Source organism: Prinia subflava, chromosome 6 (genome assembly GCF_021018805.1).
Source record: "Prinia subflava isolate CZ2003 ecotype Zambia chromosome 6, Cam_Psub_1.2, whole genome shotgun sequence".
NCBI classification, from domain to species: domain Eukaryota; kingdom Metazoa; phylum Chordata; class Aves; order Passeriformes; family Cisticolidae; genus Prinia; species Prinia subflava.
Genome location: NC_086252.1, coordinates 16,769,978 through 16,792,170, shown reverse-complemented (window position 1 = coordinate 16,792,170; position 22,193 = coordinate 16,769,978). Strand labels below are relative to the sequence as shown.

General features: G+C 38.6%; 1 protein-coding gene across 1 annotated transcript in view; it reads left to right on the top strand.

Moving 5' to 3' along the window:
• The window catches only part of AGPS (alkylglycerone phosphate synthase), a 49,314-nt gene that overhangs the window by 7,184 nt on the left and 19,937 nt on the right, over positions 1–22,193 (top strand). The window contains exons 2-11 of the mRNA XM_063400444.1: positions 5,219–5,308; positions 8,898–8,988; positions 13,243–13,363; positions 13,445–13,519; positions 14,323–14,394; positions 15,988–16,067; positions 17,671–17,751; positions 18,814–18,939; positions 20,937–21,045; positions 21,470–21,597. Coding sequence (XP_063256514.1) covers positions 5,219–5,308; positions 8,898–8,988; positions 13,243–13,363; positions 13,445–13,519; positions 14,323–14,394; positions 15,988–16,067; positions 17,671–17,751; positions 18,814–18,939; positions 20,937–21,045; positions 21,470–21,597 — 973 coding nt within the window. The remainder of the gene's footprint in view (positions 1–5,218; positions 5,309–8,897; positions 8,989–13,242; positions 13,364–13,444; positions 13,520–14,322; positions 14,395–15,987; positions 16,068–17,670; positions 17,752–18,813; positions 18,940–20,936; positions 21,046–21,469; positions 21,598–22,193) is intronic.

Here is a 22,193-nt window from a genome sequence, read left to right as displayed (position 1 = left end):
GAAAACCAGAAGGGTGTGTATATTGTATCTTGCTACACACACAACATGTGCAGCATGAACATGTCGCTTGACTAAGTCAAACTGAGCAGCTTTTTTTTCTTTTCAAGCTGGGACATGAAACTTCCTAACACTGATGTATTGAGATATTACACAACGTATTCAGTTAGGGTATTTTTTTTAGTTATTTTGATATTTAGCAACCAAATCCTTAAGTTTTTGAAGAATGAGGCTAGAAGCTATTACTGTAGTTTCATTTCAGATGGTACAAAATATTGATGTGTTAGCTGATAGAAATTTGTAAAAGTTCAGGTATAATGATGGTACATATTAGTTGCAGATCAGTAGGTAGATGAAGTCCTCAGAGACAGCATTGGATACATTGGGCACTTTTGCTTGGGGGAGATTTTAATATGTCCTTAAGTCTGCAAATGGTCAGCAGTCCTTTCTACCCTTTATATTCACCTGGCATGTGAGATGAATGATACTCTCTTAACACTGTTACACTGGGAGTGAAAAATTGGGGACATGTAGAAGGCTACATGGGGTGCTCAGTTGCAGCTCAGATCATTGCTGAGAGCCAAGGTAAATGTGGTGCATGATGCTAATCTGGCAGGCAGCTCTGACTGCTGCACCAGGGCATTAGAGGGCAGTGAGAGTGCAGTGCTGCAGCTGGGGTGTGGAAGTGTTTTCTAAGAAATGGTGACTGTACAAATAATGCTGTGCAAGGGCAGTATAAAAATGCCAAGAGAGGAATCCTGTTACAACATTTAAAAGACTTTTTTTCTTTGCTCGCCTTCTGTTTCTTACAGTCAAATTACAGTTTTGATTTCCAAATGGGAGCTGGAAAGACAAGAAAGTGCAGAGCCAGTGTGTGTTACAGTGTATTTCCCTTGTGGGAGCTGGGGTAGTGAGCCAGACCTAGGGAAGAGCACTGCCCTGGCTTCATCTGGCAGAGCTGCTTGCCTCTGGCCTGAATAGTGTGTCAACTAATACGTAACACTCTTCCAAAAAATTCAGTCTTGAATTATATGAGTAGGACACTGCTGTTGCCTCTGTAGTCATAGAGGCTTGGAGATCTCCTCTGAATGTCTTCTGCTTCCCTTTCTGCTGAGGGTAATTCTCTTGAGTCTTGAAGTTCACCTGCTCTTGCTTATGAAGAACATCAGATGGTAATGCACGAAGTTCTGAACAGCTTGATCTTCCTGCAGGCTGTGTGATTTACAAATCAGAGCTGACTGATCAGTCTTTCTTTTAAGATCTGGCCTCTTTAGGCTTCACTTTTTTAGGAAGCCATATGTAGTATTTCCTCCGATTGTTTGTAGCATGTAGGCATGAAGTGCTAGAAACTGCAGTACATAAATCAAACCACAGTTCTTAAACTGGCTGTGCTCTGGTGTGGTTGGACAAAAGAAGAAGTAAATTTAAGATGACTCATTCCAAAAACAACCCTTCCGGTCTCCAAATAGAAATCTCAGACTTGCTAAGTATAGTTTTGAATATAAAAATTGAGTGCCTAAGTTTCTTGTTCTGGTGTTTACCTGCCACAAGATACAGTGCTGCCCATTGTGTGTGTGGTGGTGTGAAATCTGCCTTTGTGTTGCAAGGTAGCCAAAATGTTTGGGTCAGCTTCTACATGTTCTAAATGTTTGGGTCATTCTTCTACAAACTTGCAAACTGGTTTTTTAGATTTTAATTTATTATTGTCATCGCACCAATGATGGGAGCTATGTTCTCTGACAGAGTAAAACTTTGTACTTCATTTTACTTAGGAATAGTTCAACCCAAAAGTGAAGTCTTAGGAGTTTAAACTCTTAAACTCTGTTCTGTATTTTGGAGCCTGATCAAAGTGCCAGGTGGTTTAGCACCAACCTAGGAAACTAGGCCTTTAGAACAGGCAAGCAGATGAGAATGTCATGAGTGTAGCAGAAAACCCCCCTGTCAGTCTGTCTTTTTGTCCTTAATTAATAATACCTGCCCATGGTTTTGTGGGAAGTACCGGTCTGTACTGACATCAGGACTAATGATCGTTTCAAACCTGGCCATTATCAGTTTATCTCATGTCACCAGTTCCTTTAGGGCCTGGCCTTTTGTGTTGTGCTCTGATTGTCTCCAGCTTTGCAGGTAGTTTCTCTAGCCTGTTTCATGCATCATTGTTGGCATATTTATTTTGGCACTGCCTTACAAGAGGGCTTCCCTCTCTGACTTACAGGGGAAGCTGTTTGAGCCTTCCTCAATCTTGCTTAGTAATATCAAGTCTGTTCTGACTTCACAGGATTCAACAAACTACAGAGGTCAGGTATATAGAAATACTGCATTTAGTCAGCAGAGGGAGAAATATTCCCTTGAGGAGGACTGTAGTGATTGGGATTTGAATGGCCAGCTCAAGTAATTTTTTTTTTAAAACTAAATGTTCCAATTATGTGTCACCTTGTTCTCATCTTGAAGCAGCTCTGCTGTGTATGACTTAGTTTCTTTGTGGAACTTAATATTAATATATGAAGTATTTATAAATATACATACATAGAAATAAAGGTAAAAATGGGCAAGTCTGCATAACATGCTTTTAAGAACCCTTTTCTGTCACAGCAGCACAATAGCACAAGGCATTCCCATGCCATGGAACACGAGTGGATCCTTGTCCTTTCCTATGTGAACCCTATATGTGTAAAGATCAGAGGAAAGAGGCAGCTGAAGAGGCTTCATTGTCTGGACAGCTCTGCTCAGTTTCATTTTGGCTGAAATTTTAGAGTTGATTCTTCAGTGTGGAAGAACAAGACAGACTGGCTATTTCACAAAACTGTATAGAGTCATTTCAGTACCTAGCAACTGATAAAGTTTGCTTTAAGTGCCAGCTTTGTCAAAGGCTTCTTGAAATGTCTGAATCAAACAATTGTAATGAAATACATGACCATGGCCTTTTTCCCGTTTGATTAATTAAAACCTTGCATGCAGGCAGCTTGAAGAAAATAGATTTTGTTTAAGCCAAGTCTACTGAATTACAACATTGCTAATATGTCAGCAGTCTGTGTCAATATTATCTTTATAATGAAAACTTTTGGTAATCAATCAGTTATCTTGCATGTAATGCTGGAGCTGAAAGTGATTGTGGCAATGTTTTCTCTGAATCACAGGATCTTTCTGAAATGGTCACTCCTTATTATCTTACTCTTACTGTATATAGGGCAGGAAGGTAAATGATCTTTTGATAGACTTTTTGAGATACATTTCTTTTAACTAAAATACAGTTTCTAGGTTAGGAATTTCATTTGTGATGTAAATAAAGGGCAAAATTTTAAAGCAAAGCTTGATTAATGTGTAATTACTACTAGTGTATTTCTTAAGTCTTAAATATACTTACACTGATCCAGTTCTGATGACTTTATCATAGTTAAGAGATCCTCTGATATGGTTGTGCTTAAGATTTTTCAATTTTCTGCTTGTATTTTGGCAGTTGTGAGTTTGATTTGTATGTATTTATGGTTTTATGCTATCATATTCTGGTTGTATTTGATATATTATTCTTGCATGAGGTTTTGTTGTTTATGACTTTCAGTCCAAATGCATCTCAAAGTGCCTCATCAAGTGAATGTTAAGAATGCTGTGGGATTGCAGTAGTGATGACAAGCAACTAAAATCATTATTCTCTGTCAAGAAAAGAAATTTAAATACTAAATGTCTTTTTTTATTATGAAAATATTTAGGTGTTACCTATTTGTATGTTGATGTTTATGTATAGAGTGAAAACCAAGCATCTTTCACACATTACCCCTGCCAATTGGAAAGTGTCACCGGTGATCTACACCAAAGAAAGACAAACAAATCCCTTCAGTCCCAACACCCCTGTACTGCCACAGGCTGGGGGCAGAGTGGCTGGAAGGTGGCCCAGCCAAAAAGGCCCTTCAGGTGTTGGCCAGCAGCCGGCTGGAGTGAGCCAGTGCGTGCCCAGGAAAGCCAAAGGCACCCTGGCCTGGGTCAGCAATAGCGTGGCCAGCAGAACCAGGGCTGGCACTGGTGAGGCCACACCTCAAATCATGTGTTCAGTTCTGGGCCTCTCGCAACAAGGACATTGAGGGGCTGGAGAGTGTGCAGAGAAGGGCAGTGGAGCTGGGGAAGGGTCTGGAGCACAGGGCTGATAAGGAGTGCTGAGGGAGCTGGGGCTGTTTAGCCTGGAGAAGAGGAGGCTCGGGGGTGACCTTGTCAGTCTCTACAACTCCCTGGTGGGAGGTCTCTTCTCCCAGGTTACAGGTGACATAGGATGAGAGGAAATGGCCTCAAGCTGCCCTAGAGAGGTTCAGGTTGCACATCAGGGAGAATTTCTTCTCTGGGGGAAACGATGCCTTAAGTTTTAGCTTTCATGTTTTTCAGATTCTATGCTGCCTAGACCTGTAGTTCTGAGCTTCATATTGAGTGTTTGTAAGCTCCCTTCACGGAGTGGGTAGACAAAACAAATCCTTTCCTGCTGAAGACCAAGGACAACCATTACAAATTCAGGCCTAAAAGCATAAACAACGGTGGACTGAAGAGAGAAAACAAGGATGGGACTTCATAATCTGAAGCTGTAATTGGACAATTAAACCCCAATATGCAAATGGACCAAAACTTGTAAAAGTGTAACACCTTGTGACCAGCCATCCATTTTGTGACCGTTTTAAATCCATCTTGGGTGTAGCCCTGGCCAGGCTCTTTTACTGCCCAAGGTGTATCCTTAAAGGCCTTTGAATAAATATTTACTTTATTCTCTGGCTCTGTCCAGTCTCTGTTCCAGGTCAGCCTTCCCAAGGCATCAAAAGGGCTGTCAGGCTGCCCAGGGAGGTAGTGGAGTCACCATCCCTGAAAGTGTTCAGGAAATGACTGGATGAGGCACTTAGTGCTGTGGTTTGGTTGGCCTGGTGATGTGTGGTGAAAGGTTGGACATAATGACCTTAAAGGTCTTTCCCAACCATAATGATTCTATGATTCAGTGCAGTGTGGTGTATTGAACTTAAGCTGGTGGTTGTTTTTATAGAGCACCTCGTCTTTCAAGTCACAGGATGTAATCTGAAGGACTAATGGTTGTGGTTTCAGAATTTCTTTTGGCTCTAAGCTATGCACTTTTGATATGTACTTGATTTCTTGAATTGATGTCTGGTAAGGCTTTTTTCCAGAACTGTATAACAGAAAATCATTCTGCATCTGCAGTATGCTGATATTGTCACTCACATATTTTTCTCCCTTTAAGGCAAGAAGTTTTGAAGTGGAATGGATGGGGATATAATGACTCCAAATTCATCTTCAATAAGAAGGGTCAAGCAGAATTCACAGGGAAAAGGTAAGTTGAAAATTTATGTAAATTAAGTATCTTAATTAGTAGTTTACTTGAAAAGAGTTTATAAGCTGCACAGTACAATTAATTCAAAGAAGGCAAAGAAGTTGCTTCGTTTCATAGATTAGGTTATTCTGCATTTAACGGATTTATCAAAGTCTATACACAGGAGTCTGACATAGTAAAATAGACCATGTGGCTTATTGAAATGATTATTAAAAATGTGACTTGATATAATCTCTAACTGATATAATCTGTGTGTTAATAAAATCACACTGAGAATCTGCACCATGTTCTAAAGCATTAGATAACGTGCAGCACGTCAGTGCAGTTTTGAGAATCTCTTGAGCATCAACTAGTTGCTTTATTAAATTTCCACTTTGTTTTGTGTTTCTTAACCACTGTGCATGGAGCTACTTCATCCTCTGAACTTAAAAATAAAACCTGCTCTTAAATTGTATGTTGTGTAGTGGCACCACTTCTGTTTTATTACCCTCTAACCCTTCTTGCAGCAAGCTTGTTTTTCTGAGGAATATATTTTTTGAGAAACGACATTAAAATGAAGTGTATTTAGGGATTTCTTGATTTTCTTCCAGTGGAATTTAAGCCTATCACCATCTGACTGGTTTGGATTCCTTTTTCTTCCTGAGTGGAAAGTTACCTTGCAGTCTCTACCCTGGTTTAAAAGATACACTTTTCATAAGAGTTAAAAACAAAAGAATGGAGAAGAGAAATAAAATTCTGTCTTTCCTAAAAATCCCTTCCTAGTCTTTGACTCTGTAAACTAGCATGAATTAGCTTGAGTCAAAGCTACAAAAACCTACTGGGATCTTGAGCACTTCAGTTGTTAATTTCTTGATTTCCAGGCCCAAATTAAAATGCAAGGCCTTGTATAAGCTGGTTCACTGTATAATATTTAGGGAGCCGCTGTACTGAAAATCAAAGGACACTAAAGAAAAAAGATAAAGGTCAGGACTTCTGGGTTTTTTTCGGGAGGAAGCATCAAGGCTGCTTGACTGCTATGTGACTGATATGTACCAGTCACTGCTCTAGAATGGTTTTTTTTTCCCCCATCCACACTCTCTCTGTCTCTGAGAGATAACATTAGAAATACCTTGTTGGGCCACACCAGTATAGTTTCTATGACATAGTTTTGCCACAGTGGCAAAAGGAGAGTGTTTGAAGTGAAAATAGGAGAATAAGCATCTGCATAGGTGGTGTAGATCCTTTCAGTAGCCACTCACTGGTCTGTTGTCCATAAATTTGTCTAATAACCCCAAGTCTGCTCATACTGCCTGCCTGTGACAGGCACTGCATCCAGTGACAGCAAGTTCGAGGTTGCTGCTGTGTAAAGTCCTTGTGTTTTGAAACAAGGATCCCTTACTATTTAGCAGGACTAGGTGGATGATAGTTCTTCAGCCTGTCTACTGTGTTATTGATCTATAAGACTCAGTCATATCCTCTCTTGCATTTTCTCTCCGTGCTTGTAGAGTCCTGGGCCCTTCAGTCTCTGCTTGTAAGGCCCTTTGGTCTTTACAGGTGTTCTCTGCACCCTCTCTTGCTCCACTGGCTCTTTCAGGAGATAGGGACAGGAACTGTGTGCAGTGCTGAAGGTGTGGATACAGCAGTGTTCTACAGAGCAGCAGAAAGATGAGCTGGCTTCTTTCTTACCCCTGCCCAGGTGATGGATAGCACTGCGGGCTGCTGTTGTATGTGGTCAGTGAAGATGCTGTGATACTGACTGCATGTGGGATTCTGCAAAATATGCCATAATGCTTTTTTTCAGCTTTTGTAATTATCTTCCATCTTTTTTTGTCTACTTAGTTTTTTTAAGGTCCAGAGTTTCTATCAGTGTGATTAATAAACTCTACCCTTTGCTTCTTAACTTAACCTTATCCTTCAGCCTGTAGAAGAACCTTTTCTTCAGTACTGTAGTAGTGTATTTTCTTAAATAATTTTTGGGATGAACACCTGTGAAAATATAAAGGAGTGTGGGATTTCATGTTCATTGTATCCCTGTTATTCCCTTTCTGTTTTTATACCTTGATAAAACTCCAAGGATTAGTGAAACAGGATGCCCCTTTATGAAAGTCATGTAGACTTTGCCTACAGACCATGTGCCAAATGATCTTTTTATTATAGACTCTGCCATCTCCACAGGGGTAGATGATACTTGCTAGTCTGAGCAACTAAAGCTGGTTTTTGGAGTGTGTCTGTGGCAGGTGGTTTTTGGGGGGCTTATTGCCCCAGCAATGCATCTATACAAAGCTTGCTTCCTGAGCAATCATGCGTTGCAGTAAAAGAACTTCCTCTATGCTGTGACTTCTGTCTTGACTTAAACGTTTTGGGGTTTCTGATAGCTTTAGTTGTACTTTGAGTAAGTGATTGAGGTTACCCTCACTACACCCCAGCTATAGTGATAGTTTGGCAATACTAAGAAGCAGGTCTGGAGAAGAAAACACACCAGGCTGACCTGGGTCTCTACCTTCATTTCAAACTCTTGATGTAAATACATTAAACTTTCATTGTTTATTGCACTTTTCCTTTTCATAGAATTCACACAATTTTTGTGTGGGTATGGTGAAACAGTAACTGCTTTCACAGCGGGAGTGACTGAACGCTGACTTCCATCCTGAGGAGTCTAGCTTGAGTTGAGATAAGGTTGTAGCCTTACTCCTAGTTCTAGGAGTAGAGTAGGGGGTTTGCCAGTAAAAGAGCTGGGGAGGTAGCTGAGATGAGGGAGCAAGAAGAATTGATCTTTCTGTGTAACAGGTGACTCAGTTGTAGAGTTGGTTGCTCCAGCTGTGAAGGACAGGATCATTTCTGGATTTACAGTGACTGAATGATCTTAGAGGGAACACCCAGTTTAGTCTAATGCAATGACCCAGGTGAAAATGATGGTAAGGATTCTCAGCTACTGAAAGCTCTTAATACCAAAGGAAGATCTTATTTCTCCTCTCTTCTGGGAATACTTTTGCACACATAACATGGTGAAGGTTACACAACTAGTTGCAGTAGTTCCTAGCTGTTTTCAGTGTGTCCCCAGCCTTGTGTGTTTTCACATGTGGTGCACGTGGTCAAAACCAGTTCCTCTGTCCCTTGTCTGTAAGTCTGCATTTGTCACATGGCTAAGCTCTTGCCAAAACAGTTTGTGCTGGAAATAATTTTACAGTGCTTGGTGGATTCCGATGCCTTTTGATGATGAAGAGAGGACCTCTAATACTGTTTCTGTTTTCTTGAAAGCATAAGGTGTACAGAAATGGCTTTGTGTGTCTGAGACTACCTTGGAGTGTGTCTTCTATCTGTAACTGGCTTGTAAACTCTGGTGCTGCTTTCTACACTTCTGCAAGGGAGAGACCTTTCTTAAGAGTGGTGGGGTGGGCTGACAAATGATTTGATTCTGAGTGAAGTAAAGAACAGTTATGTACAATGAAATGCACTGTTCCTTGAAAAGTAAATGTGTGGAAGCCTTGCAGGCTTGGAGGTAAAGAGTTTGATTTAAAACTTCTGTTTGTGCGTGCATAGAATTGAAAGAAGTGTATCTGACATACATTCTTTTAATTTAAAATGACCCTGTGTAATATTGACTTTTCAGGTACAGATTAGGTGGTATGGTATTACCAACTTTTAAGGAATGGATAGAAAAAACCTTTGGAGCAAGTCTGGAGCACAAAACTACCTCTAGAGTAAGTAAATAGCTGAACCAGTTCTTTTGAACATTAGTCTTGGTGATAATCAAGACCACACTGTTAAAGATGATTCAGCTGCCACACATACTTGATTTAAATATAGTATATTAATACCTCCAAGTTTTTTGGAAAAAAAAAATGGTGTAGAACTACTATGTGAAACCTTACATGTCTTAGCATGACCTGTGGTTTCAGGATAACTGGTAGTACATTTATCAAAATGAAGGTTCCCAACACAGGGAGTTTTTTGTCCTGCCTGTGGCTTGCATGTGAAGACTGTAGAAACTGTTAGCCTAGAGGGGATTGTTTGTACAACATCAATGTTATTCATGATAATAGAGACAGAAAATATAGAGAAGGTTAACTGTGATGTGTTTTCAGTGTATTGAAAGATGTCAAAGTTCTTATTTGACAGTAATTTTTATTTGCATGTCTGAGTGCTGAAAACTGACTACCAGCATACTCAAGATTGAACTGAATGTTTTTAGAAAAATAACACATTGGGAATGTTCTGGGTTTTGTAAGTCGTACATACTTTGCTTTTTAGAAAGAGTAACTTATGTTAGAGTCAGGACACCTGGTTCCTTTATTAGAATCCCTTTGAAGTGTTAGGTTTGTGACTAATAGCTGCTAAAGCAGTATTGGAAGCAGGGTGTGCTGTGACTGTAGCAACCCAGCTTTGAGTAATAGTTGTACCCATCTCCAGAGTGAGTTCAAGATTGCCTTTTCTTTGATGCAGGTAATCTTATAGGACCCGAAAACTTAAATGTTTTTTCAGTCTTCTATTCATCAAGACATTCTTTTATCTGCTGTGACTTAAAGGATCTCCGTCTGCAAATATATTTTGAAAAATTCATCTGGATGTGTTTTTGTTGACCAGGGTTGGTCTTCACTGGCAGCTGCTTTAACTTGGTGTGAACAGAGGTCTTGAGAACTGTTATTCCCTTTTTAAGAGCAGAGAAAGGATAGAGCAAAGCAGAATTGAAGAACAAGTACAGATTTTTTAATAATACTCCATTCCATAGTACATCTTACATACCAGCTCCCCAGGATATCTGCCAGCACTGTTGAGTGCTTTTTTGTTATGTTGTGCCCCTCTGGTTTTGATGGTCTTGTAATCTGAAGCAGGCTGACTACCTTGATATGGGATGGGACTCTTTGGAGTCTCCAAGCTATACCTGGTCTTTTCATAGCTCATAGTCTCAAGTACTGCTGCAGATCCATCATTTTCTGTCATTACTCCATAGTTCTGGTTTTTCAACTTCTGCCGTCACCTAAGCATGAAGAAGCTTGGATATAAGAACAGCAGTAGGGAAGTGATCTCTTGGTTCATTTTTCTTTCTATCCCATCTCTTCCTGCCTCTGTCATGTAAGATTGGAGGGTTCCCTGTTGCATGTGACTTTGGTGTTTTAATTAACAACAGTAAATGTTCCTGCGTCTGTGATCTTCAAGATCTGTTGATGCTGTTTCTTTTTCAGACCACACTTAATGTGTAGAGCAGTTTTAGACCTAGTTCACATAGGTTTCCTGACTAGCTTTTCTTAAAATATTTCAGTTCTATTAGAATAAATAAAGGTATATTATTGTTTGTCACTGTGCATAAGATTTTTATAGATAAATCTTATTTTTTAATCTTGAAGATTAAAAAATTAGAAAGCTTATAGAAGAGTTACAAAAATCAAGATGCTTAAAACCATCTGCAAAGAATTGTTATAGCTTTTAAGTAGTTCATGTTATGGAGAACAAAGATACTCAGGCACTTAGTGTTCAACTTGATATGAAATAATTCTGTCTATGGAAATCCATGAAGAGACAAAAGTTTTAAGTCTAAAATGTAAACACAGCTAGCAAGGGTTTTTCTTAAAACAAATGATGTAAAGATCTTTATTTGGTACCTATTTGTTTGTTTCTTATGTTTTCTAAGTTGATCTCAGGGTTCTTTGGGCTGGCACCAGTACTGTGCTAATGTGCATTAGTAGCAGAATAGTAAGAGCAGCACTCCAAGACCAGATTTACATCGTGTTTACTGTGACTGCTCCTAAAATCAGGGTGTCTCAGTTGTGGAGTGCCTCTCACCTAACAGCACTTAATTTCAGCTTCTGTGTTTGCAGGTGACAAGGTGAATATATTGGAGGGAAAAGGCCTTTTTTCTAGCTGTCTGACACCTTATTTCCATAAGTACAGCATTATTTTTAAAGCAAGTCAGGATGGCACAAATCCTCTTCCAGAAGTCGAATCACTGTTAAAAGTGCATTTTCATTCTGTCATATGTTCCACATGAAAATTCCAACCCAAACTTTTGGCTATCCACTTGAACCTGTGAATGATGTCAGCTCTCAGTAATGAACATGTCATGCAGCTATTTCTTTCAGAATTATTCCTGTCAGTACTCTTAATTTCTCCATAACCTTACATAGTTTTTGTAGGGTGGATCCATCACGATGATACAACTTTCCTGATAACTTTAAACCTTACCTTCTTCAGCTCTCACAGCTTTTAGACTCAACCCATTCAGAGTAGACTGCTGCTGTTATGGCAGATGGGAGAACTATTAATCTCCAATTTCCTTACTTGTTAACTGGTACTATCTACTGGGATTTTATCTTAAGACATATATTGAAAAAGAGTATCAGCTGCTCTGGAGGTTATGTAGAGCAGAGATAGACAAAACTCTCTTCGAGGAAAGAAAACTTAGGTGTGCGAGTATACTTTTTATAGCAGGCAAACTTCAGAAGATGAAAGCAAAGTGAATTCCATTTTGTTATTCTGTTTTTGTATTTGTCAAGAAGCATAGGTAAGGCTTGTCAAAGAGATGTCTTAAGCTTCTTTGACTAGGAACTTGACTGCACAATACTTTTGGATGGTAGGGCTGTAAACGAGTTCTTTCTGGTATCACTAGGCAGCCTGGAATCTTTCCCGAGAGCTTTATAGCAAAAGTGTGTTCTTCTCTTTGGGTTGATGTCAGTTAATTTTCCAGCAAGGCTTTCATGGAAGAAGTGTGAAAGCATTGCACTGTTGTAATTAATTTTTGTTCAATCCCTGATTTTAAAAGTGCATTTAAAATAAGATACGGTGATAAAAAAACATTCAATTCTGCTCTCAGACTTGAAGGACTTTGTTAATAGGAAATAAGGCTCTTGACCAACATTTTCTTTTGTAATAAGACTTGAAGTCAAGAAGCTAGACTTTAGTCATTAGACAAGTTTTTATCTAACTAAAGAACTCTTTAATTCGTGAGATAGAAGACATATTCCTTTTGGGAGACTGCCCATATTTGGTCCATTTTTTTTTCCAAGGAGAAAAGGAGGCACTGTCTTTTGGGAATCTTCAAAGCGCATAAAAGTTTTACACTTACTGTCTGCAAAATATTTTTTTTAATCTGGATCTTGTAAAGAATTCTTGTTCTCTGAGTGGATTTAAAAAGTTGACATATGAACTACATTGTCATGTGCCCAATAATCAGAAGGAGTTCAGAAAAGAGAGTTAAGTGGTTATAGCTGCACTTTGAGAAGCTATAAGAGTACTAGACAAGACATCTGTGCCAGGAAGAACCTGGAAGAATGGGCTGTTAGAAAATCTTAAGCAGAGGTTTTCCCTCTGGAGTTACAAAATCTTGATTCAAGATAGTTGGTAAGTCAAACTTTTCTGTATAGCTTCTTCAAAAGAGAGCACCTTTCCAAGGTTTGATCAGGACTTTAGATGGAGGCTTTCTGGAAGCACCTGTATGTGACTCAGCATGGAATCTTCTTATAGGTGAGGTCTGCTTAAAGTGTGCCAGTTATGTTGTATCCGTCACTCTTAGTTTTGCCTAGCACAGGACTTCTGATTAGGCTTTGGTCCAATTTGGATTTAACTCTCAGGACATGACAGGAGGAGGGGAAGGTGGTTAATGAAAACAGAACTGTAAGTAGAAGAATTTGCAGTGTGTAGTGGCTTTAGTATGTATTCTGGTACCTTGGGAAGTCTTAAAAAGAGATAATTTGTTCAGTATGCATTCATAAGCTCGTATATTTCTCCAGATTTATCAGGAGAAGGAAAGGTAAGAATGTGCTACTGAAATAAAACTTCTTGTGTGCAGAGTATGATAGGCTGGATTGGTTTGAAGATGTGAAGGAGAACTGTTGTCTTTCTGATCTGGAATAGGTGTGTTTAGGTATCAGTCAGTGTTAGCCTGTTTTTCTTATTTCTGTTGTAGAGAAATACTGTAAGAGTGAACCTATCTTTCATGAGTTTATATTCTTGTATTGTAGGCATCCTTAAATGTTAATGATGTACCTCCATCCATTGTAAATGAAGAATTTCTTCAGGATCTTAGAGCCACTAAAATCTCATATTCCCAGGATGCAGAAGATAGGGTATTCAGAGCTCATGGTAAGAGAACTTCATTTGTATAACTGTGCTGCTTTCAACGCTTCCTTGTTTGAACTTGTTAACTTACTGTTTGTGTTCCAGGTCACTGCCTACACGAGATATTTGTACTCAGGGAAGGAATGTTTAAGCGAATTCCTGATATAGTTGTATGGCCTGGTAAGTTTTTATTGTCTTCTTTTCTCTCTTCTGAGCTGGGAGGGGCCATTGTTTACTAAACCCCTGTGCCTTCGAGTCAGGGGAGAGGTATCTCTTGATTCACTGACTTCACTCATCTTTACCGAAACTGGAGGAATATTCTCATGAATGGTAATTGTGATTGTTTAGCATCTGGACTGCAGGTTGTGTCTGTGAAATCCTATCATTTTCTGGGGAAGTCAATTTATTATTAAATATATTATTTAATATAGCTGAAGTTTATGTTGACAGATGAATTCACCATTTAATACCCACAGTGTAATGTGAACATGTATGTTTAGTAACAGCAGTTGTCAAAAATGGCAGTCTCAATTTTGGGTTCTAAAGGTGTACATGATGCTAGAAGGGTAATGAAATGTTTGTATTGAAGTTGTTTTTTTTTTACATGTTGTACTTCAGTAAAAAAAAAAGTAACACCTGTAACTCCAATCAGAACACTTTACAAAAGATCAGTGACTGGAAGAAAGAGCAGTGCAATCTGAGGATAGGCTAGGCCTGCTTGTTTCTATCTGGTGAAAGGATATAAATGCTTGTCTTTTGCTTGAGTCATGTGTCTCTAGTCACTAGGAACTACTTCATGTGCCATTCTTCAGTAATGAACCAAAAAGTCATTTGATCTAAGTAAATGTGCTTAACTTTGAAATGTCTTCCTTGCTGGTGTTGGAAAAGAAGCTGCTGCTTTATCAGACTGCAGTTTTTAGTAATAAGCACAAATAACAGTACCAAGCATAAATCCTGTTTTTTAACTGTTTGTACTTTTTTAGTTTGCCATGAAGACGTAGTTAAAATTGTGGAATTAGCCTGCAAACACAATCTCTGCATAATACCATTTGGTGGTAAGTGAAATTATGAAATCTCCTATCTGTTTAAGGTTATTCCTGAAAATGTCATGTACTTCAATTTAAATATGTGTTCTTCATTACTTGTGCTCTGTTCCCACAACATGTATAAATAAGGGGTTTTTGTTGCACTGTTGAAGCTCAAAGCTTCTGAGAGGATTGTGGTCAACCACTACTGCAAAATTTTCCTGATTTCCTTGTAGGCTATGTTCAGTAGGGACTCCTGTGGAAAGGAGTTTTCAGGAAGTATTCCAGACACAGAGTACAGCTAAAGGCCTGTACAATCTGTGTCTTTCTCAGCCTCAAGAATTCATACAGGACTTCAGGTTTCCATTGTGGATGTCTTTTCCTCTAAGCCTGCTGAAGTAGAGTTGTGAACTGCCTTGTTTTAACATAGAGCTTAGGAAATGTGAGGTGTTGGCTTTCATGAGCTCATTCTGTGAGAAGGTTTTTGTCAAGAACTCTTAATTCTGTAGTATAAATCTGTGTGTTTTACTTGGTACTTGCTTATGCTGTAATACAGCCCATGCAAAAGGGCATTAACTATTTGAGAAGATAAGCATTTCACTTGAAGACAATACCAAACTTATGGAGCTGGTCCCTCCCTAAGCCATGTCACCCTTGCCAGATGCATCTGGAGGGCTGCAAGAGTGTTAAGTCACCTTTTAACTTGTGCTAGTAAGCTGCTAGAGCTGAAGGCAGCAATATTAACTATTTCTTGTTCACTGCCTAGGATACAGAAAGGTCTTCAGGTTGTTTTCCAAGTTTGTTTCTAGTAAACTACAGTCAAATTGTGAAGTTATTAAGTAGGAGTTGGTATTTAAGGCAAGTGCCACCTTTTCCATCACTGGAAGCAAAGGTGATGGACTTCACTGCTCTTGCAGAGTGTTTTATTAGCTGGTGCTTTCTCTGTACTTGCTGTTGTCTCTTCTCATAGCCTGCTGTGGATCTTGAGCATCCTACTCTCTCTTTTCCTATAACAGTCTTGGGAAAGGAAAGGCTTCTTAAAGGCTGTTTAAAGAAACATTAGAAACTGCTTATAAGTCTGATGCTTGATTTTATCTTCTTTTTTTTTTTTTTTTTTTTTTTTTTTTTTTTTTTTTTTTTTTTTTTTTTTTTTGTTCAATCCTTTCCATTTATTTTTTCTTTCAGATATGTATTACATTCCTGTACTAGGCAGACTTCTTATTCCGAGTTTCTGGGTCGAAGTGTAGTGGCTTCCATAGTGATATCTAAAGAATATACAGAAACTATAGCTCTCTGTTTCTTGAATGGCTTTGTAATTTCTTATCCTTCTTTGTTTTAAAGCCCTGTGCTGGGCTTAACAGAAGCAGCTGAGATGCTCACAGAATGTCATGTTTGTTATGGAGTGCTGCTAAAGCATTCTCCAGCTGCACTGCTGCCTAGATTTTGTGAAACCTGGTCTGGGAGAAGGGGCAGCCTTCAGAGGCCAATCACTGGTCTCAAACAGTTATCTTCAGTGATCTTTCTTTACTCAGTTTCGGATCAGAAAGGAGGGAGGGAGGCATGCTATTGGAAGAAAAGCTACCTGAGAATTTTATGATCACAATATCATTCCCATATTTGCAGGAGGGACAAGTGTCTCTAGTGCCCTTGAATGTCCTGAAGAAGAAAAAAGAACAATTGTCTCCCTGGATACGTCACAAATGGTATGATCTCTTAAAATTTTATTCTAATTTTTTAAATCATCCTACAGTTACTTGAGTGATCACTAGAGAATGACATTTCTTTCTTTTCCAGAATAAAGTAGGGATAGAAATATTAATCAGCATCATGATGATTAAATTGGTACTCTTTCAGTTTGTTTTTCTGATATTACTCCTGTACGACTTCATATGACCTGTATATATTTAATAAGAAAAAAAAATCACTGTTCAGCCTTTAAGTGATCAAACAGTGATCAGCAGCTTTAAGTGATCAAACTCAGAGAAAGCTACTCTTCTTCTGTATTGGAATTTGTATCTGAGGATAAATGAAAGGCTAGGAGGAAGTTGTTCTTGCAAATTTCACTAGTTTTTGCACTAGACTTCAAATTACTTAAAGATTGATAAGGTGACCTAATATCTATAAATCAACTTGAAGGATAAACTTTCAAGAAATAACTGGGGTTTTTGTGTAGATAACATCTTGAGAATGTGAAGTTCATAGCTTTATGGCAGTCTAGAAATGAAGTTCTGTAAAATTTATAGCTAGTTTTCATCTTTTCATTATGAAGGGGCTTTGTGCTTTTAAAATGATAGATTTATGGCTACTTGGTAATGAGATGCTTCAGAAACAGCTCTGTATCTTTGATGTAAGGCTCTACTGCCTCCAAGTACCTGCTGAGCTTATTAACTCCTTTAGCCTTCAAGGTAAGACCTGGGGTTTGGCTCAGTTTTCTCCACTCAGTGGTTCTTCAGTTAAACAAAGTGATTTTTTCTGCAGCTGAGGTAGTTGTATGTTGAAGGAAGCTCTTCAGGTGTCTATGCAGAATGAAATCCAACAAGTACAGTAGTGACTCAGGCCTTCATTGGAACTCCTTGGTTTATAGCCCACAGCTTTGACTTCTGTCAGGTTTGGGTGTGACAAGGAAATGTGGTTAATTATTACTATCTTGCTTTTTTGTCAGCTAGATGTGTAAATAAGCATTGAGTCAGAAAATAAACCACTTTCATGTGTCTTGAATGACTGCCAGCCAGCTCTTGTAATCATTAATCAAGAAGGAAAATAAAAAAAAATAAGGTGAAAGGAAGCATTGTCAAAGTTCAGACGTGTGTGTTTCAGAGCAGTTAAGATGATTGTTGAAGCTTTACTATTTTAATAGACATACAATGGTTATCTTTATCTTATATGTAGGGTCTATATTGCATAAAAACTGATTTATATAGGCATCTGAGATTGGTTAAGCAGTTTATGTTGAAACTGAAGGAGCTGAAGTAGCTGGCTTTGAATAATTAGTTAACCCATACTTAGTGAGTATGGGCTGCATGAGTTTTTGATTTAATTCTTTCTGGCTTTTTTGCTTATTATTCTGTAAACATCCCTGGTGTAAATTGACAAATACATGTGTTAGCCTCTTGTAGTGATGACTTCATAAATTGAAACCTGTTGTGTAGCAGTTTGAGGGAGTGAAAAGCCTCAGCTTCCACTGATGTAGTAACTGAAGTGGTATTAATAATAAATTGTATGACTAAGCATGTTGATCCTATAGCATTAGGGAAGGAAATAAAAATTTTAAACACTCATTCTTACTTTCGATTGGCTTTTCAACAGAATCGGATTCTCTGGATAGATGAAAAGAACTTAACAGCTTGTGTAGAAGCTGGCATTGTTGGACAAGATCTGGAAAAACAGGTATTTTTATCTGGTTACGTTTCTTTTTTTTAATATTTCTCTTAGGTATTCTTCATACCTTGTCCAAATCATTGAATTCCAGCTTAATTCTTGTGTATTTTCATGCAGCTGGTAAGAATTATATGCAATGGTTATGAACCCACCCTTCCTAATATATGAGCAGTAAACATACAAAGCCCAAAGTTCCTGTGGTATAGAGGGAACCATGAGCTGAATGAATTGCTGGAGACAGGATGTAGAAGTGACTTTCAGTCTTCAAGTTAGAACCACTGTGTACAAGAGAACATAGTTAAAGATCCATGTTACATGGAATGCTTAAATACAGCTGTCCAACAGGATTGTTATCAGTGGTCAGTGCAAACTGATTATTTCAAATGCATGAATGCAGTTATCACTTCATGTGAAACTGCTTGGCCTTCAATTCCTGCTGTTTGACAGCTTTGGTGGTGTAATTCTGAGGCCACGCCATCAACCTCAGGTGCTGTGCAGATGGCAAAGCCAAGTTAATGCAGAAAAATGAGGAACAAGTGACTGCTTAACGTACAGGAATGCGTGACCTGCATCACAAGGAGGTGCCGGTGCTGCATGCGGGAAGCCCAGCCAGATGGCTGTGTATTAAAGCACATCTCTCCTTGAGAGAATTAAGTACAGGCAATTTGCTCAGATTTTCTGCAGACCTGCTGCATATCACATTAGGATAGAAGGAACAGGAGATTAAGTGCCTTATTTATTGGCAGCATTTGTGCAAAGTTGGCAGTTACTTAAGTTATAACTTTTTGCAGATGTATATGAATTTGCACCTTGTTTTGAACAATAGAGTTCTCAGTTTTAAAATACAGGGGAGGAGTATTATAGGGTGATAGATAGCACAGGTATGCACAGTAGAAGCAGAATCAATTTGAGTGTCATGTACACATCCAAGATGAAAGTTGAATAAATGGGTGTGTGATCAGGATATTTATTTAAAAAAAAAACCCAAACAAACCAAACAAGGATAGAATATTGAAGCTGGAGTACAAAGTCAATGCAGGACCTGTAGGATGTATTTTTTCTTTTCTTTAGCTTGCTGAAAGTGGCTTCTGTACAGGCCATGAACCAGACTCCATGGAATTCAGTTCACTAGGAGGATGGGTAGCAACACGAGCATCAGGCATGAAAAAAAACATCTATGGAAACATTGAAGATCTGGTAAGTGGTTTTAATACTTGCTATAATTACTCTGTTCAGATATTTAACTTCAATAATGACTCACATTGGGAGAGTAAATTGTGGTTCTTTGTGTAATCTTGACTGAGATGTTTGTTTCCTTGCTTTTGGTATTAGTACTAATAATCTTTATCACTGATGTAAAAGTAATTTTCATTTGAGCACTCACTGACTAGCTTAAGGAATTGTTACCCTGTCCTGACTCTGGTGCTGTCTTCTACCATTCTGGACTCTCTATTAATCCAGTAATAATCATGCCAAACTTCCGGAAGTCCCATGTTCTCTCCTACCTGTTGTGTATATCTGAAGATGTCTAGCTGAACTGTCTAACTCTGACAGCAGGCAAGCTCCCCACCTTCCTACATGCCCATGGCTGGCAGTATTTTTTAAATCAGTAGGCTGATCTAACTGAACATGTGGGTGCACAGTGGTGAGATCTAGTGCCACCATACAGGCTGTAGGGACCCAGAGGAAGGAAGCAGAGGACTGAGAATGGCAGTATTCTACTCCTGAATATTTTAGTCATTAAAATGGTTCAACTTTATATTAACTCAGATGATTTTTGACTTTTAAACATACTTTTTGATTTTAAAGTCTATGTTTTCTGTTGTAACAAATATATTGAATATACTGAAGATAAATCATCACTGCTCAAACTTTGCCTGCCTTTTTGCTTCAAACTTCCAGCTTTCTCTCATATTTGTATAACCCTTCCATGTGTGAATTTTTTTCTTCTTTCCTGCAGCACACTCTAGGTAATGTATGTATCCATGTTACCCCAGGCTCATAGTTGAGACATACTTGTTCTGTGCACTGATGTGACACTTCTCTGGCAGTGACTGAGGCTGGCAGGAACTACACTGTTTTTATTCAGTAGACCTGGCTGAAGTAAAACCAGTAGCACTTACCAAGTGTCATCGTTCCCCTGCTGCCTGAAGTGTTACTGAATGATACAGTTCTGATGTAGTTGTGAAGCAGAAGATTTCTCTATTATGGAAGCATAACTTCAGGCTAAAACAGCTCCTGAAATTTTCATTAGTAGGAAATAGGATTGAAAATTGATTCAGAACAGTTCATGAGTTTCAAAATAGCACAGTGAGAATGTTTCAAGGAAGTGTTTACCTTCTGAGGAACTTTATATCTTGAAACAGTGTGTTATATAAGCTGCCTAAAATCCACTTACTGCAGAATCAACGGTTCATAAATTGCACAAAGTGAAAATTACTTAGCTACCTGTGCTTGAAAGTTTTAAAGCCATTAGCTGAAATTCAGTAATTTTGTTTCATTTAAAGGCATCACTAAAGAAAAGCTGAAACTCTACCCATTCTTGGTATAAATTAGAGCATTGAATTGAATAGAGGATTAAAAAACCCCACATATGGGCTCCATTGCATGTGCCTGAATAAAGCTAGAAACAATAACATTGAAAAATATTTTTAACAAAACAACCTTCTAGCCCTACACATGCTGTCTTTTGGCAGCTTTTATATTGATAATCTATTTCACAAAGCTTATTTCTGTCTTTCCTCCTAATTGAAATGTTTTTGTAGCAATCAATGACTGAATTTTAGTAGCTTTATGAAGCTGTAGTTCTAAAGCAAAACTTAAGCAAATTTTAAACCCTCACTTTTTTCCTCTGTAGTACAATGTATATTCTGGATTAAAATCCTGGTGTATATGAAGTTCTGCCTATGAAGTTCTACACTGAGAAGCAAAACAGTTTTAGCTGGTATTGCCTGGATGTAGCCACCAGCTGATATGATTTGTCATAGAATGGAGACAATCTGTTGTGTGGGGGAAACAGTGCTGTGTTAAAATAATGGTTGGTAGCAGTCCTCAGGTTCTTGGGATTGCCTACATAATGTCTAAAACCTATAGAGCCAAACTGTATCAAACTTAATATGTTTTGTAGAAAATAAATATAGTAGAAATCTGTGCTTAATGCTAATATTTATAGTCATTGCTCTTCGTTTAAACAGGTGATTCATATAAAAATGGTAACTCCTAGAGGAATAGTAGAAAAAAACTGTCAAGTACCTCGCATGTCAACAGGACCTGATATCCATCACTTCATTATGGGATCTGAAGGTATAAACAGAGTAATTTCACATACTGCATCTTCATTCAGCTTCCCTAATGCTTGATTATTTGAGCATCTTTAATGCTGTGGCTTCCAGTATGTTGATGGGTGGCATTGTGCAGGCACAAATTTCTTGTGTTAGGATAAAACACTGAGACCTTAATTAGGACTGTGAAGTTGTAGCTTTTAACACTGCTTTAAATGGACCTGTGGAGGCAGCCTGCAAGTCCAGTAACAAAGAGCACGATTTAGAGAATATTTTGTAAGAATTCACCATGTAAAAAGTGAGGAATAAATCACCTGCTATTGCAAACTGGATTTTTGGGATTTCTGATTTTTGTTAACTTACTACTTTCTGATAAATGTTAAGTTGGGTAGCTTGCCAGAAGTCCACCTTGCACCATTTTGCTCAGTTTTTCTCCTCTCCTGAAGGAACTCTTGGCGTGGTCACTGAAGTTACAATAAAGATTCGCCCACTCCCTGAATACCAGAAGTACGGCTCTGTGGTCTTCCCCAACTTCGAGCGAGGGGTGGCCTGCTTGAGGGAAGTGGCAAAGCAGGTAAAGAAAAGCTGCACGTTGACTTCACTCAAGGACTCGTGGGCTCTGGCAGTAGGGGTGTGTTGATGTGCCAGTATTTCTGGCAGTTGATAACCAGGAATTTGAGGTAGGAATCTCATAAGCATGTATGGTCCATGAAATGCAGGATATAGTCCATGAGGATTTTGGAAATTACTCAGTTGAGAACTGAGCACGTTATGACTTTGCTTGGTATTCTGAGCCAAAAAGTGGACAAGCCTTTTAAGGCTTGTTTCAGTGCAAATTATTTTCATATTGCAGCCTGAAGAATTCAGCTTTGTGTCTCCTTCAGCTGAGAACTTTACCCTCAGATTAATTAGGACTATGTAAAAGGGAACAGTGTTTAAAGGAATTGATTTGCAGCACACATATAAAAGGCAGTTGAATTCATGGCCTTGAAGTGGTAAAGGAACAAAAGAAGTGCAATGGAAGGATATGGCCTGTATTTAGAAATCACTGCCTGGAGGACAGTGTGACATGGACAGGTGAGATGGATATTTCCAAGTGGAGTTTGCTTACACTGTAGTATTTAAATAGAAAACAGTGCAGTCAGATGGTTTCAGGTAGTGAAGTACTTA